The sequence below is a fragment of the Crocuta crocuta genome, unplaced genomic scaffold (assembly GCF_008692635.1).
Source record: "Crocuta crocuta isolate KB4526 unplaced genomic scaffold, BGI_CrCroc_1.0 scaffold3, whole genome shotgun sequence".
In the NCBI taxonomy this organism is placed as follows: domain Eukaryota; kingdom Metazoa; phylum Chordata; class Mammalia; order Carnivora; family Hyaenidae; genus Crocuta; species Crocuta crocuta.
In genome coordinates, this window is record NW_027529934.1 from 2,033,137 (window position 1) to 2,048,110 (window position 14,974).

General features: G+C 36.1%; 1 protein-coding gene and 1 pseudogene across 3 annotated transcripts in view; both read left to right on the top strand.

Annotated features, from left to right (window-relative positions):
• The window catches only part of RCOR3 (REST corepressor 3), a 55,991-nt gene that overhangs the window by 23,476 nt on the left and 17,541 nt on the right, over positions 1 to 14,974 (top strand). For all 3 annotated transcript variants that reach the window (XM_077763163.1, XM_077763165.1, XM_077763164.1), the window contains 2 exons: positions 5,256 to 5,474; positions 11,585 to 11,662. In XM_077763163.1, the coding sequence (XP_077619289.1) occupies positions 5,256 to 5,474; positions 11,585 to 11,662 (297 nt within the window). The remainder of the gene's footprint in view (positions 1 to 5,255; positions 5,475 to 11,584; positions 11,663 to 14,974) is intronic.
• Positions 8,122 to 8,565, top strand: LOC144230827 (vesicle transport protein GOT1B pseudogene; annotated as a pseudogene).

The window sequence follows — 14,974 nt, forward strand, 5'->3', positions numbered from 1 at the left end:
ACATGTTTTGGTGAACACCTATTTCATCAGAAGCATGTAAATATTCAAGTTTCAATGTTCTTTTATATTTTAAGCTTTAAAGTTTTGCTTTTTACTCTTAAGTCCTTGATCTGTCAGTAATTTAGTTTTGTTCATGTTGTGAGGTAGAAATCCATTTTTATTTTTTTCTAATATGGAAATGAGCTTATCTCTTTTTTAATATTTTTATTTATTTCTAGGAGAGAGAGAGAGAGAGAGAGACAGCATGAGCAGGGGAGGGTCAGAGAGAGAGAGAGAGACACAGACTCTGAAACAGGCTCCAGGCTCTGAGCTGACAGTCAGCACAGAGCCCGACGCGGGGCTCGAACCCACGAACCGCGAGATCACGACCTAAGTGAAAGTCGGACGCTTAACCGACTAAGCCACCCAGGCGCCCCAGAAATGAGTTTATCTCTTAACTGGTCTGCAGTGTCAGCTTTATCATATATGAGGTTTTTGTATATACATTGCTATCTGTTCTGCTCCCTGTCAGTCCCACAATGTCTTAATTACTGTATCTTTATAATAAGTCTTGTTAGCTGATAGGTTAAGTCCCACTGCTTGGTGTTCAGATCCTCTGCGCCCTTCTCTCTCTCTCTCTCTGCCCTTACCCTACTTTTGTGCATGATCTCAATCTCTCTCTCAAAACTAAACTAAAAAAACAAAAAAATAGTAAGTTCTTGGACCTTTGCTCTTGAAGTGTCACAATTCCTAGAAAAGCCCTATTAGGTATTCCTTTGAATCTACATAAGGAAGAGAAGTGGGGATACACATATAGGGAGAAATGCAACTTCTGTGTAATTTATTTGTAGATAAGTTTACATTTCCTACGAAGGGATTTATGTTATCTGAAAATAATAGCAATTTTATTTCTTTTGAATTCTTACCTACCTTTTAATTTCTTCCCTTATTGAACTGGTTAGATTCACCATTATTGTTATATGGAAACTAATTTGTCAATAAACTACTTGTAAAAAAAAAAAAAGATTCACCATTATTATTCTGAAAAGAATATTATGATAAATATTTTTACCTTATTCCTAATTTTAGAGAGAATTGTCTTTATGTTTCAACATCAACTAGAATATAATTGAAGGTTTTCAACTTGCTCACATGACTGGTAGTTGAAATGCTAGCTATCAGCTGGCATTCCTCTCTAGCCTGATGGTCCATGAGTGATCTGAGTTACCTGGCTTTTCACCATGGGCTAGTTTTCTCCAAAGCATTAATCCCAAAAGCACTAAGTGGAAACTACCCAGCCATTTCTGGCCTAGCCTTAGAAGTTATTCAGCATCACTTCTGTGGGTTATAAGTGAGTTGTTGAAGTTGATCCAGAATCAAGGGGAGAGGATATAGATCCCCACTTCTCAGGGACTGGAATGTTGAGGATTTTGATGACATGTTTTGAAACCTCCAGGCTTCGAATACAGAATTTTCATAAATTTTTTTCCTTTTGTTCTTAAGAAGAATATATACTCTTTTGATTATAAGATTCTGTCTGTGTCTGTTACTTGTAGCTTGTCAGTTCTGTGCTTGAAGTCCATGTTCTCTTACTGCTTGCCTCCTTGCTAGCATGGTTTTTGTTATCTGCTTACTGATCAATTAATTGAGAAATGACTTTTTGTGATATTTTATATTTTGAAGCTATTGTTAGGTGCATAGGAGACTAGAATTGCTTTATCTTACTGTTGAATTGAACTGTTTATCAATATGTAATGACCCTTTCATCTCTTGTAATGTGTTCTGCTTTAAAGAATATTTTGTCAGGTATCTTTCATTTATTAAGTATTTACCTGGTATATCTTTATTATTTTCTTTCAGCATTTCAACTGTGTCATCTGCAAATCACCAATTTATGTGTATTCTAGTTTTCTTTCTCCTCCTTCATGGCTTTTATTTTATTTTATTTTTGCATTAAGACTCCAATTCCTGTTCCATTTTTTTACTCTCTGCTAGTTTGGGATGTTTCTATATTTCTATTCTTATTGTGTTCCCTGGAAAATTTTCCTGCATCTTTAACTTAGTGGAGGCTTTTTTGGTTTTTGTTTTTTGAAATAGGCTCCATGCCCAGCAAGGAGCCCAGTGCTGAGATCAAGACCTGGGCTGAGACCAAGAGTCAAATGCTTAACCAACTGAGACACCCAGACATTCTCCTGCATATTTAACTTAAAGTCTAAGTTAATGACTTTCTGATTAATACAAGGCCCTTAGAATGCTTTGACTTTAGGCACTACCCTCTTGATTTATATGCTATTTTTGTCTAAGTTACATCTTGTTTTTCAAAATCTCATATAGTCATTCTTTTTTATATTTACACACGTTTAAAACTTACTCATTATTCTTTCTTGAATTTTAGATCTTTCTTCAAAAAACATTTCCCCTTTTCCAGAAATATATGCATCTTCTACAAGTTAAATTAGGGAGAATCTGTTACTTATAAACCCAGTTAGTTTTGGTATGTCCATAGTGTCTATTTCTCCCTTGCTCTTGAAACCCTAGTTTTGCTGGGATTAGACTCCTAGGTTGACAGTTACCATTTGAAGATAATATTCTACTGCTTTCCAATTTCTATTGTTGCTGCAGAGAAGTCTGCTGTCAGGCTAATTATCATTCCTTTAGAGGTAATTTGTCTTTTCTTTTTCTCTGCTTTTATGGTCTCTTCTTTGTCTTTTTTTTTTTTTTTTGAAAGTTTATTTATTTTGAGAGAGAGAACATGTGCACGTGTGCGAGGTGGGGGAGGGCAGAGAGAGAATCCCAAGCAGGCTCTGTACCACCAGTGCAGAGCCTGATGTGGGGCTCAAAGTCACACTGTGAGATCATGACCTGAGCTGAAGTCGGATGCTTAACTGACTGAGCCACCCAGGCACCTCTCTACTTTGTCTTTAATGGTGTTTCACTCTAATATATCTGAGTGTGGAGTTGTTTTTTGGGTGTGATGTTTTTTGTCATCATTTTTTTGTAAACTTGTATTGGATTTATTGTATTTCCTGAATCCTATGTCATAAGTTCTGTAAAATTCTCACTGGTTGCTTCTTTGAATATTGCGACTTCCTCATTCTCTCTATCCTTTCCTTTGGGAATCCTTTTAGAAACAATGGATTTTCACATGGCTCTTAACCATCTCATTTTCCATCTTTTTGTCTTTCCATATTTCTGTACTGCATTATGGTCATTTTTTACCGTGTACAGTCACTGCTGTTCTTCTGAGCTCTGTCTAATCTGCTGAGTAACTCATCCACTGAGTTTCTAATCTTCTTTATACTATTTATTTCTAGGTGTTCTATTTGGTTCTTTTGCGTATCTGCTTAGTCAGTTTTGATAGACTCATAAAAGAATGTTCCATATTTTCAATTCTGTCATTTATTTCTTTATGTACATGTAATATATTTATTGTATTCTCTTATCCAGTAATTCTAATTTTTCAATCTTTGCAGATCTAATTGTTTTTCTACTATGTCACTCATGGGACTTGTTCATCAGTTTGTGGTTGGGAGCTCATTTTCCTTGGAACATACTTGTGGAAAATTTTTGAGACATGGATTTAAAATTCATTCTTCTAAGGGGCGCCCGGGTGGCTCATTTGGTTAAGCTTCTAACTCTTGGTTTTGGCTCAGGTCATGATCTCGTGATTCACGGGATCCAGCTCCACAAGTGCAGAGCTCACTTGGGATTCTCTCTCTCTCTCCCTCTCTCTGCCCTTCCCCCATGTGTGCATACACTTTAGGAAAAAATAAATAAATGCATTCTTGTAGAGACACCTTTGCATTTGTTTTGCTAAATGTCTGAAGGCCCTACCAATCTGAGGTACTTTGTTTATTTTTGAGAGAGAGAGAAAGTGTATGACAGAGAGGCAGGGAGAGAGGGACACAGAGTATCCAAAACAGGGTCCGCACCAAGAACACATAGCCTGATTGGGGCTCAAGTCACAAACCATTAGATCATTACCTGAGCTGAAGTCCGACCCTTAACTGACTAAGCCACACAGGCGCCCCCCAATGGGAGATACCTGTTGCCCATTGAAGCATGGGCATTAGGCAAGTGTCAGCCGCTGCATACTCACTTATCCCCTTGGGTTCCTTTTCTAAAGAATTGGAGTATTACATCTGTTCAGTTGAAATTAGGTTGCCCTTCAACCTAATATTCAGTTTCAAATGGATTCCTGTCTCAGAAGCACAGAATAACATTGTATTTTTATATCACACTTTAAGAATATTTAAAGTAATAATGAAATCCTACTTAACAGTTCATGTTCATTATTATTAGGCCCATCTTAACTTCTTCCAAAATACAAATTTACATCATATTTTATTCACAGATAAATAGATTTAGAGTTTAAAAATGTCAAGATTAAGATAATTCTGGGTCGGGGCACCTGGGTGGCTTAGTCGGTTAAGGGTCCAATTTCAGCTCAGGTCACAATCTCATTGTTCATGAGTTCGAGCCCTGCATTGGTCTCTGTACTGACAGCTCAGAACTTAGAGCCTGCTTCAGATTCTGTGTCTCCCTCACTCTCTGCCCCTCCCTCACTCGTGCTCACGCACGCTCTCTCTCCCTCCGTCTCTCAAAAATAAGCATTTTAAAAAATGAAAAGATAATTCTGTGTCCTTTTTAATCTTTAGAGGCATAGTTCTCTTTCAGCAACTCTAAAGTGAGAATAAAATATTATCAGCCACTTGTCATAATTCTTTTTTTTCTTACACATAGTTTATTGTCAAGTTGGTTTCCATATAACACCCAGTGCTCATCCCCACAAGTGCCCTCCTCCATGCCCATCTCCCCCCGTCCCCCACTTGTCATAATTCTTTATTTGCTTCTTTTTAGTTTCTTAAAAAACTTTTGCACTTAATAAGTTATTGCTGGGTTTTTTTGTTTTTGTTTTTTGTTTGTTTTTTGGCCTTTTATTGCTGAGGGAAAATATATTCTATCTTGAAGCAAACAAGAATAGTTTCGAATCCAACTTATATTTTCATTTGTTCATAGTCCTCTATAGTCCTCTGGGCTAGAAACCAAGCATTTCATTGAGTGGATTGGTCAAAGATGCGTTATGTTGTATGCTTATTTCCCCCCAGTTGATAAGTGCTGCGCGTTTATCTGTGTTTGTACTTGTATGTGATGTAATGGGTTAGAAGTATTTTTTAGGTGTCCTTAGTGCAGCAGATACTTCTAGTAATAGACTGTTTTCAGCTTATATGTGCATGAAAACGAAATAACCTATTACTGTACCTTTATTCTTCTAGGGCAATACTGAGCAGCCTGTCCAAACCAGCAAGATTGGGCTGGGAAGGAGAGAGTATCAGAGTTTACAACACCGCCATCACTCTCAGCGCTCCAAGTGCCGTCCCCCAAAGGGCATGTACTTAACCCAGGAGGATGTGGTAGCGGTTTCCTGTAGTCCCAATGCAGCCAACACCATCCTGCGACAACTGGACATGGAGCTGATCTCTTTAAAACGTCAGGTATTTCATAAAAATCATTTGTGGTGATTCTGTTCATTTTGTTTATCCCCTTTTAAAACCTCAGTAAACTTAAGGTCTTGGCAGATTTTCTCAGCTAGCTGTTCACATAAGTTTCATTCTTTAAAATTTACTTTGTTTCCAAATTCAAAGATGCCTCTGTCTATTCTAAATTTGAATACCAGCATCACTACCTGTTAGCCCTGTGATATTGGGAAATACTGGACTCTCTGAGCTTCAATTTTATATCTGTGAAGTTGGGGATAATAATCATACTTCTCTTGCAAGTTATTGGGAATTGTTTGAGTTTTTATGTGTAGGTTGTTGAGCAGTGTCTGGCACGTTTTGAATGCTCAGTGAGTAATGGCTGCTCTCTCCTCCTCCTCATTATTATCCGTGGTAGCTGCCGAGGTATTATAAATGTATTCTTATCATAATTAGGTTACTCATGGTTAAGAGTGAGGATATAGGGTCAGTGAACCTAAATTTTAATGCCAGCTACATCATCTACTTCCTGTGTAACCTTAGGGGAGCGGTTTCACTCTTCATAAGTCCATTTTCTCATCTTGAAATTGGATAATAATCTGATGCTTGGGAAGAATTATATTCATTACATATATATAACAATGCTTCCAACAGTCCCTGGCACATAGTATGTACTCAGTTAGTGGTTGTCATTAGGTCTCTGGCCTTCCTCAGTCACCTTTTCCTCTTTTTATTTGTTTCTGTTGTTTTCCCTATCCCTTAGATCTAGGTACTCTTCCAAGTCTGTACTTTCTTGGTCTGTATCAGCCAAGCCTACACCAAATGCCAGTGACAGCTGAATCTACCTCTCGGGCTGTGACTTTTCTCTCAGGCTGTATATTGCTATATTCTAGCTGCCTGCTAGGCATCTGACTATCCTGTAAAGATTTTTTTCTGTTTCCTGTCTGCTGAAACATGAGAATCATCTTTGATTTATCCCTTGCCATTATCATATCCTCCAAAACACACAAATCCAAGTGGTAACCAAGCTGTGTAAGTTTTATCTGAGAAACTTTCTTTAAATCATTCCTCTCATTTTTAATCCCATCACTACTACCTTTGTTCTGACCCTTACCACCTCTTATCTGACCATAACTGTCCTGTTGATTGTCCTTACTATCCACTTCTCTGCAGCTCCATGTTATACGTTGTTGTCAGTGTTATCTTCTTAAAATACTGGTATGATCACAATCATTCCTCTGAAAGCTCTTCATTAATTTCTACTTGCCTTTAGTAGGTGACAGCACAGGCAGACAGGAATTTATAAGATCATGTTAAGAAATTTAAAATTGTGGGGCACCTGGGTGACTCAGTTGGTTAAGTGGCCGATCTCGGCTCAGGTCATGATCTCACGGTTCATGAGTTCAAGCCCTGCATCGGACTCTATGCTGACAGCTCAGAACCTGGAGCCTGCTTTGGATTCTGTGTCTCCCTCTCTCTTCCCCTTCCCTGCTTGTGCTGTCTCTCTCTCTTAAAAATAAAATGTAAAAAACAAACAAACAAACCTTAAAATTAATTTTGAGTTAGGAAACCACTGAAGGATTTTAAAGAGAAGTGTAACATGATCTTACATTTTTCAACTATATCTGCATTTTTTAATAGTTGCCTTAGGAATTACAGTATGCATCCTCAACTTACCATATCTTCCTTGCTTAAGTAGTATAATATACATCCTTGGTGTTAATATTATACCACTTTATATAACATGTAAGAATCTTGAGCAGTAGAGCATGTGAGCAAGATCGCTTTTCTGTATCCCAAACAGTGAGATTTCTCTATCTCTTGACCCTCGTTATTTACCCAAACTGCTCTTATATTTCTCTTTTCTTGTCCAACAAACTTCTTGAATAAATATCTACCATATTAGTTTCCTCTGCTTTCTTACCATCACATATTCTCTCATCCTTCCCAATCTAATTTCTGCCCCATACACTATCCTAATTCTGCCACTGCAAAAGCAATCTCAAGTTTATTTATTTATTAAGTTGCCAGGTCTCATGCTCTCTTCTTGGTTGTTATTTCTCTTGAATCTATTACTGCTCAATAATATTTGATACTGACAACTACTTCTTCCTTCTTGGAATTCCCTTCCCTTAACTGTTACGACATTGGACTCTTTGGTTTAGGTATGTTTTTGACTGAATGCTTAGTCTTTAATTGAACAGTGAATGTATGTATATAAGACTCCCATCTCCCAAACCACATCACTCCTTCTCTTTTTTTTTAATTAAAAAAAATTTTTTAATAGTTTATTGTCAAGTTGGTTTCCATATAACACCCAGTGCTCATCCCCACAATGCCCTTCTCCATGCCCATCTTCCCCCTACCACTTCCCCCAACCCCATCTGCCCTGTTTGTTCTCGGCATTCAAGAGTCTCTCATGGTTTGCCTCCCTCCCTCTCCCCCANCTTTTCAACAGCACTCCTTCTCTTAATAGACCTTCTAAAACACTTTGTAATATTTTTAAAAAAGGCTTGAGTGGTCTCGAAGCTGGGGTAGGGGTGGCTGCATCTTTCCAGAAGATGTGAAGGCTCTTGCCTAGGCTGCTTGCTGGCTTTTCTCCTGACTTTGCTTCACTCCCTGGACACCCTGAGGTTCTGTTGCCACTGCCCTCACCACTGCAGCCATGATCTCCTTACTGGACACCCAAAGAATTGGAGTGCGATTTACAGGATATGGAGTATTTTTCCTGTTCTTCGGAATGATTCTCCTATTTGATAATGCACTACTGGCTATTGGAAATGTTTTATTTGTTACTAGCCTGGCTTTTGTAATTGATTTACAAAGAACATTCAGATTTTTCTTTCAAAAACATAACATGAAAGCTACAGGATTTTTCCTGGGTGGTGTATTTGTTGTCCTTGTTGGTTGGCCCTTTGATAAGTATGGTCTTTAAGTTTATTGATTCTTTCTTGTTTTCAGGGGCTTCTTTCCTATGGTCATTGGCTTTAGTAGAAGAGTGCCAGTCCTTGGGTTCCTCTTGAATTTACCTGGAATTAGATCATTTGCAGATAAAGTTGGAGAAAGCAATAATATGGTGGAAAGACAAGTGAATTGGAGACTCATTTAAAATATTGTATTATTTATATAAAGTCCTTTGAAGAATATTCAGCACAAAATTAAATTACATGAAATAGCTTGTAATGTTCTTTACAAAAGTTTAAAACTTAGATCCTATGAAGTACCAATAGCAGTTAAGTAGTGAGAATAGTTTTCTAAACAAGTGATCTAAGAAGTCAGCAAGCAAACGGAAGGAATGAAGTCTATGTTACAATACATACTGAAATTCTTGAAAGCAAGTTTTGTTTTTTACAGTATGGGAAGTACAGCCATCCTTGGAGAACTATGGTTCCTGTTTCTTTTCTTTTTCTTTTGAAGATGCAGGAGCACCCATAGGCATTTGTTTTTAGCAATATCCACTGGCAGGGCAAAAATATTTCCAGTTGCGTTGTATCTCTGAAAGCGATAACATGAGTTAGATTGGATTATATCATTTTAATGTATTAAAACCAAAACCCAGATTTGATATATGAAAGTCATTCGACTATTTTTTTAACATATGATTAAAATTTTTTTAAAGTGCTCAAATTTTTTTTATTTTTTATTTTATTTTTTAAGTTTATTTATTTTGAGAGAGTGCTAGTGGAGGAGGGACAGAGAGAGAGGGAGAGAGAGAATCCCAAGCAGGCTCTGCACTGCTAGCACCATAGTCTGATGTGGGCTCAAACCCACAAACTGTGAATTCATGACCTGAGCTGAGATCAAGTCAGATGCTTAACTGACTGAGCCACCCAGGTGTTCAAAAATTTTTTTAAATAATGAGGGAATAAAATGTACTCAGTCACCTGTATTCATACTTTTTTATTCTTAACATTACTGCTTCACTTACAGCCTATTTTTATTGATTTTTATAAAGGACCTTCTTTAAAGCTTTAAACTCCTTTCTTGGTTAGTCATTTGATGTGTGACATAGTATAGGTTTGCACTCTTGGATTTACAAATCCTACTACTTTTATATCCCAGACACATCTCATAGTGTCCAAACTGACTTCTTCACCCACCCCAGTTATCTGTCCCTTTTGCATTCTCTGTCTCAGCACCACGTTCACTCACTTATTCAGGCCAGTGATCAGATTTACCCTTGATTCCTTCTTCTCCCTAATTCTCCCCTATCAACTGTTTATAAACACATCTTAATTTTGTTTCCAAGTTATTTCTTTTATCTGTCTGTGTGCCACCACCATCACCCCTTCATTCCTGCTGTGGTAATTCAGGTTCTCAGTATTTCTATTGGATTGTTAGATTAGTTTTCATCTTCTTCACCCTGTCTCATTCTCCAAATTTCAACTGGAATTATCCTTCTAAAAGGAAAAATATGAGTTAAGTTGCTCCTTTGCTTAAAATTCCTTAGAAAGTTTCCTTCAGTCTTTAGGCAAAATTCAAATGTTTTGTTATGGCCCAGCCTAACTGCTTTCCTGTTTTCCTACCTGCTGTTCTACCTGGAAGGCATTTCCTGCCCCAACCTTATCTACCTGCTTAATTCTTGTTAATCCTTTGAAACTAAAACTAAATTTAGGTGTCATCTCCTTTGGAAAACTTACCCTATTTTCCCCACCACCCACACCCACTAACACGTATACAAAACACTCTCTTCTCTCTCTTCCTCCAAGTCTAGGTTGGGTATTTTAGCATTTATATACTTTTATAGTTATTTATCTCTCCACTAATCTATGAAATCTTTAAAGACTGAGACTTTACATTTTATATTTGTATGCCTAACATGGCTGACCACATGTGTATGATCTCTGAGGAAAAAATTTTCACAAATCACTGTATAAATATTGTCCAAACTAAAAAAAAAAGCAAGCCAAGAAAAAAATATAAACAAATGAGCAAACGGAAATACTAACCCTTAATATTCTAGGTAAATAATAATATTTCTAGTAGAACAGTAGTTAAAAACTTGGCATGGTTCAAATTTGGGATCTGCCTCCTGTTTCTGTGGCCTAAGGAAAGTTTCTCTTGACTTCTCTGTGCCCTCCCTTCCTCATCTCTAAAATGGCTACAGTAAAAGTAGAGTCAGTTCTGCTATAACGCTTGTTTTGAAAATATGAATTTATTCCAATACAACTGATAATACAACTGAAACAATTTGAGTAGAGTGTGAATTTTGCATTCGATTATGTTTGATTTTTGTCAATTTTTGTGATTTGTTTGCACTTGCTGAGTATATATCCATACACTTCAGATATGTGCCATCTCCCTCAGTTCACTGCATATAATGAACTACACACATCCATATCTGGTGTTAAACTTTGCATCTGATTTCAAATAACCTCCTTCTACCACTTCCCAGTAACTCACAAGCTGCAACTGTTTTGATACTCCCTTCTATAAGCAACCTCAGGTCTTTTTCCAGGTAAAGTACCATCTTTATTAAAGCATTTGTGAATTTTGTTCTTGTTTAGAATGCATAAAACTGCTGTTATTTTTATGAGATTCCTATCTTTTTTTGTGTCATTGATGAGGTTTTTCAGTGTCGTGTCCTTAACTGTTTCCCCATAAGTCCTGTGGTTTTTATTGTGCGATTTTGCCTACTAAGCTGATTTTTGAGAATGCTTATGTCAGGTTATAGCAGAACTGATTATACACTTCACAAAATATTTGAGAATTAAATGATTTATTGCATGTGAAGCACCAATAATGGTACTTATTAAAATTATTATTATTATTGGAATAATTATTTGATCAAAACATAATTGTGATGAGACATATTAATAGAATTTAACTCCTTTATATACCATGTGTCTTAAAAGGAGATAGTGTTAAAAGATACTCAGATACTATGATTTGTAGACTATTAGTTTAATAGGTATATATTAGTGATATATATAATTAGTTGATATATATATTAGTTGATGTGGGTATTAGTTGAATGGCCCCAAGTATGATAAAGTTTAAGTGTTTGTCCTCCTGAAATAAAATTTAAGCAGGTTTTGGTATATATTCTATATCCTTTTCATGTATTGAGTATTCATACATTTACTAAGTATGTGATCTGATTCATACTTTGGGTTATTTTGTTGAAGGTTCAGAATGCTAAGCAAGTAAACAGTGCACTTAAACAGAAAATGGAAGGTGGAATTGAAGAATTCAAACCTCCTGAGGTATGTTATTGAAGAATATATGTGACTAAGTATGAAATCTTATTCTTTGAATTATCTATCCGGTATTTACTATTTTGGTCACATGTGTTGTTAATGCTTTGAAGATGTCATAATGTGGGTAATTTGTCATGTCTCTATTTTGTCATTTAGATAGTTAGTCTTTTGAGATCTGGTTAATGATTTAAGTGAATTCATTTCTTTCCTGCCCTTAGCAATTCATATCAAGCGAAGTAGGGAGAAACAGTGACACGAATAGGCCCAGTGCACTGAAAGTAGAAGGTAATGGATGAGCAGGCCAGTACATTTCTGGGTCTACAGCAATATTTGCTCGAGGCCTTTTCCTACCTGTGTGACTTGGCAATACGACAGGAGAAAGATTCCAAGAAGAGGAGCTCATTTAGCAATTTTAGCAATTTTTTATTTTAAGGTGTTTGTCTTTAGACTCAGATTTTGTCTTAGGATTTTAGTATGTGGACTTAATTAACATTCTTATATTCATATCCCTGAAAATGTGAAATCTAAAAACAAGATATAGATTAACCTTTTTCTCAGGCCTTTCTTGTATTTCATCTGAAACCTAATATTTTTGATATTTGTGATAATTATAGGGCTCCTTAAATGCCTGTAAAGCCCGATCAAATCTTTCTACAGAAGCTTCTGTTATAAATCTTTTCTCCATTCCTTTTTTTAAAAGACTTCTATGCTATGCTTCATATCTGGGACTTGCCTTTCTATGTATGTAATAATCAAATAATCTTACTTGGTCCTAATGTGATGTCCCCTGCCCCTCCCCCCATCACGGGTTGCCTGAAATATCTACAAATGAAATATGCATGAGGGGCTGGTGGGAGGAGGACAGAAGAGCAGTGCTTCAGAACTAATGCCCCATGTTCTGTCTCATTAGAATCTTTTTGAAAGGAAGAATCATTAGGAATAAAATTATTTTGTATTAACACAAAGAATCCTACTTTATTTTATTGTAACAAAAATTATTTTAAATTTTACACTGAAATTATTTTAATTTTATATTTATGCATTGAAATGCATAAAAGCCAAACACTTTAAATGCCTAGAATTTCATAACTTAAAAATTGAATTTAAAACATATAGCAGATAGGGGCACCTACGTGGCTCAGTCAGTTAAGCAACTGACTTTGGCTGAGGTTATGATTTCACAGTTCGTGGGTTCGAGCCTGAGTCAGGCTCTGTGCTGACAGCTAGCGCAGAGCCTGGAGCCTGTTTCAGATTCTGTATCTTTCTCTGACCCTCCCCTGCTTGCTCTCTCTCTTTCTCTCTCTCTCTCTCTCTCTCAGAAATAAGTAAAACATTAAAAACAAAAATTAAAAAAAATTAAATTTAAAACATATAGCAGATAGGGGCGCCTGGGTGGCTCAGTCGTTGGGCATCCGACTGTTGATCTTGGCTCAGGTCATGATCTCATGGTTTCATGGGTTCGAGCCTTGCTTGGGATTCTCTGTCTCCCTCTCTCTCTGCCCATCCCCTACTCGTGCACATGCTCCTGCACACACACACTCTCTCTGTCAAAATAAATAAACTTAAAAGAGTAGCAGATACTGAAAACATGGGAATACCTTAAATAACTTTATGTCAATAAATTTGAAAATTTAAATAAAACTTAGAAATTCATAGGAAAATCTATCTCACCAAATTGTTTTAAAAAGAAAACCTGATAAAGGAACAATTTAACATTTTTTCATAAGAAAACACCAGGCCCAGACAATTTTACAGAAAACATCTACCAAATTTTTAAGGAAACAATGATTCTAACCTCAGTTTTTCCAGAAAATTGAAAGATAACATCACTCATGAACATTATATAAAGTAAGACATGATTTTACACTATAAAACTGGGCCTCAAAGAGGTTAGCTGGCTTGATCAAGGTCACACATCTACTAAATAGAGAAAATTTTGACTATATTTCAGAATCCTGGAGTTCATTTGGAGTCCTAGATTAATATCATGCTCCCTCTTACTTTTGAAAGTTTTCATTTAATAGCAAAATTGTATATTGATTATCACATTTAAATGCAGTTTTGGGGTTAGATGTTGTCAAACATTTATTATATCTTTTGGGGTTTTTTGTAAAAATAGTAAAGTGAAACCACCAAAATCTTAACCTTCTATCANCAGATTCTGTATCTTTCTCTGACCCTCCCCTGCTTGCTCTCTCTCTTTCTCTCTCTCTCTCTCTCTCTCAGAAATAAGTAAAACATTAAAAACAAAAATTAAAAAAAATTAAATTTAAAACATATAGCAGATAGGGGCGCCTGGGTGGCTCAGTCGTTGGGCATCCGACTGTTGATCTTGGCTCAGGTCATGATCTCATGGTTTCATGGGTTCGAGCCTTGCTTGGGATTCTCTGTCTCCCTCTCTCTCTGCCCATCCCCTACTCGTGCACATGCTCCTGCACACACACACTCTCTCTGTCAAAATAAATAAACTTAAAAGAGTAGCAGATACTGAAAACATGGGAATACCTTAAATAACTTTATGTCAATAAATTTGAAAATTTAAATAAAACTTAGAAATTCATAGGAAAATCTATCTCACCAAATTGTTTTAAAAAGAAAACCTGATAAAGGAACAATTTAACATTTTTTCATAAGAAAACACCAGGCCCAGACAATTTTACAGAAAACATCTACCAAATTTTTAAGGAAACAATGATTCTAACCTCAGTTTTTCCAGAAAATTGAAAGATAACATCACTCATGAACATTATATAAAGTAAGACATGATTTTACACTATAAAACTGGGCCTCAAAGAGGTTAGCTGGCTTGATCAAGGTCACACATCTACTAAATAGAGAAAATTTTGACTATATTTCAGAATCCTGGAGTTCATTTGGAGTCCTAGATTAATATCATGCTCCCTCTTACTTTTGAAAGTTTTCATTTAATAGCAAAATTGTATATTGATTATCACATTTAAATGCAGTTTTGGGGTTAGATGTTGTCAAACATTTATTATATCTTTTGGGGTTTTTTGTAAAAATAGTAAAGTGAAACCACCAAAATCTTAACCTTCTATCATCCATACAGTGGAGTTTGAATATAACTTTGAGGTTGATTTATTGAACTCCTATAACTTGAAAAAATGTATGTATATTTTATTACCTAGAAAATACTCAGATATGTTTATATTTATCATGTAATTTCTATTGCTTTGCAGGGGAGAACAACCTGAATAGATACATTTCAAAATACTAGATTAACAGTCATAGTAAAGACCTTGAAAAATAAATCTATCCCCTCTTCTTTATGTTAGGTAATAGAATTTCTACCTAATA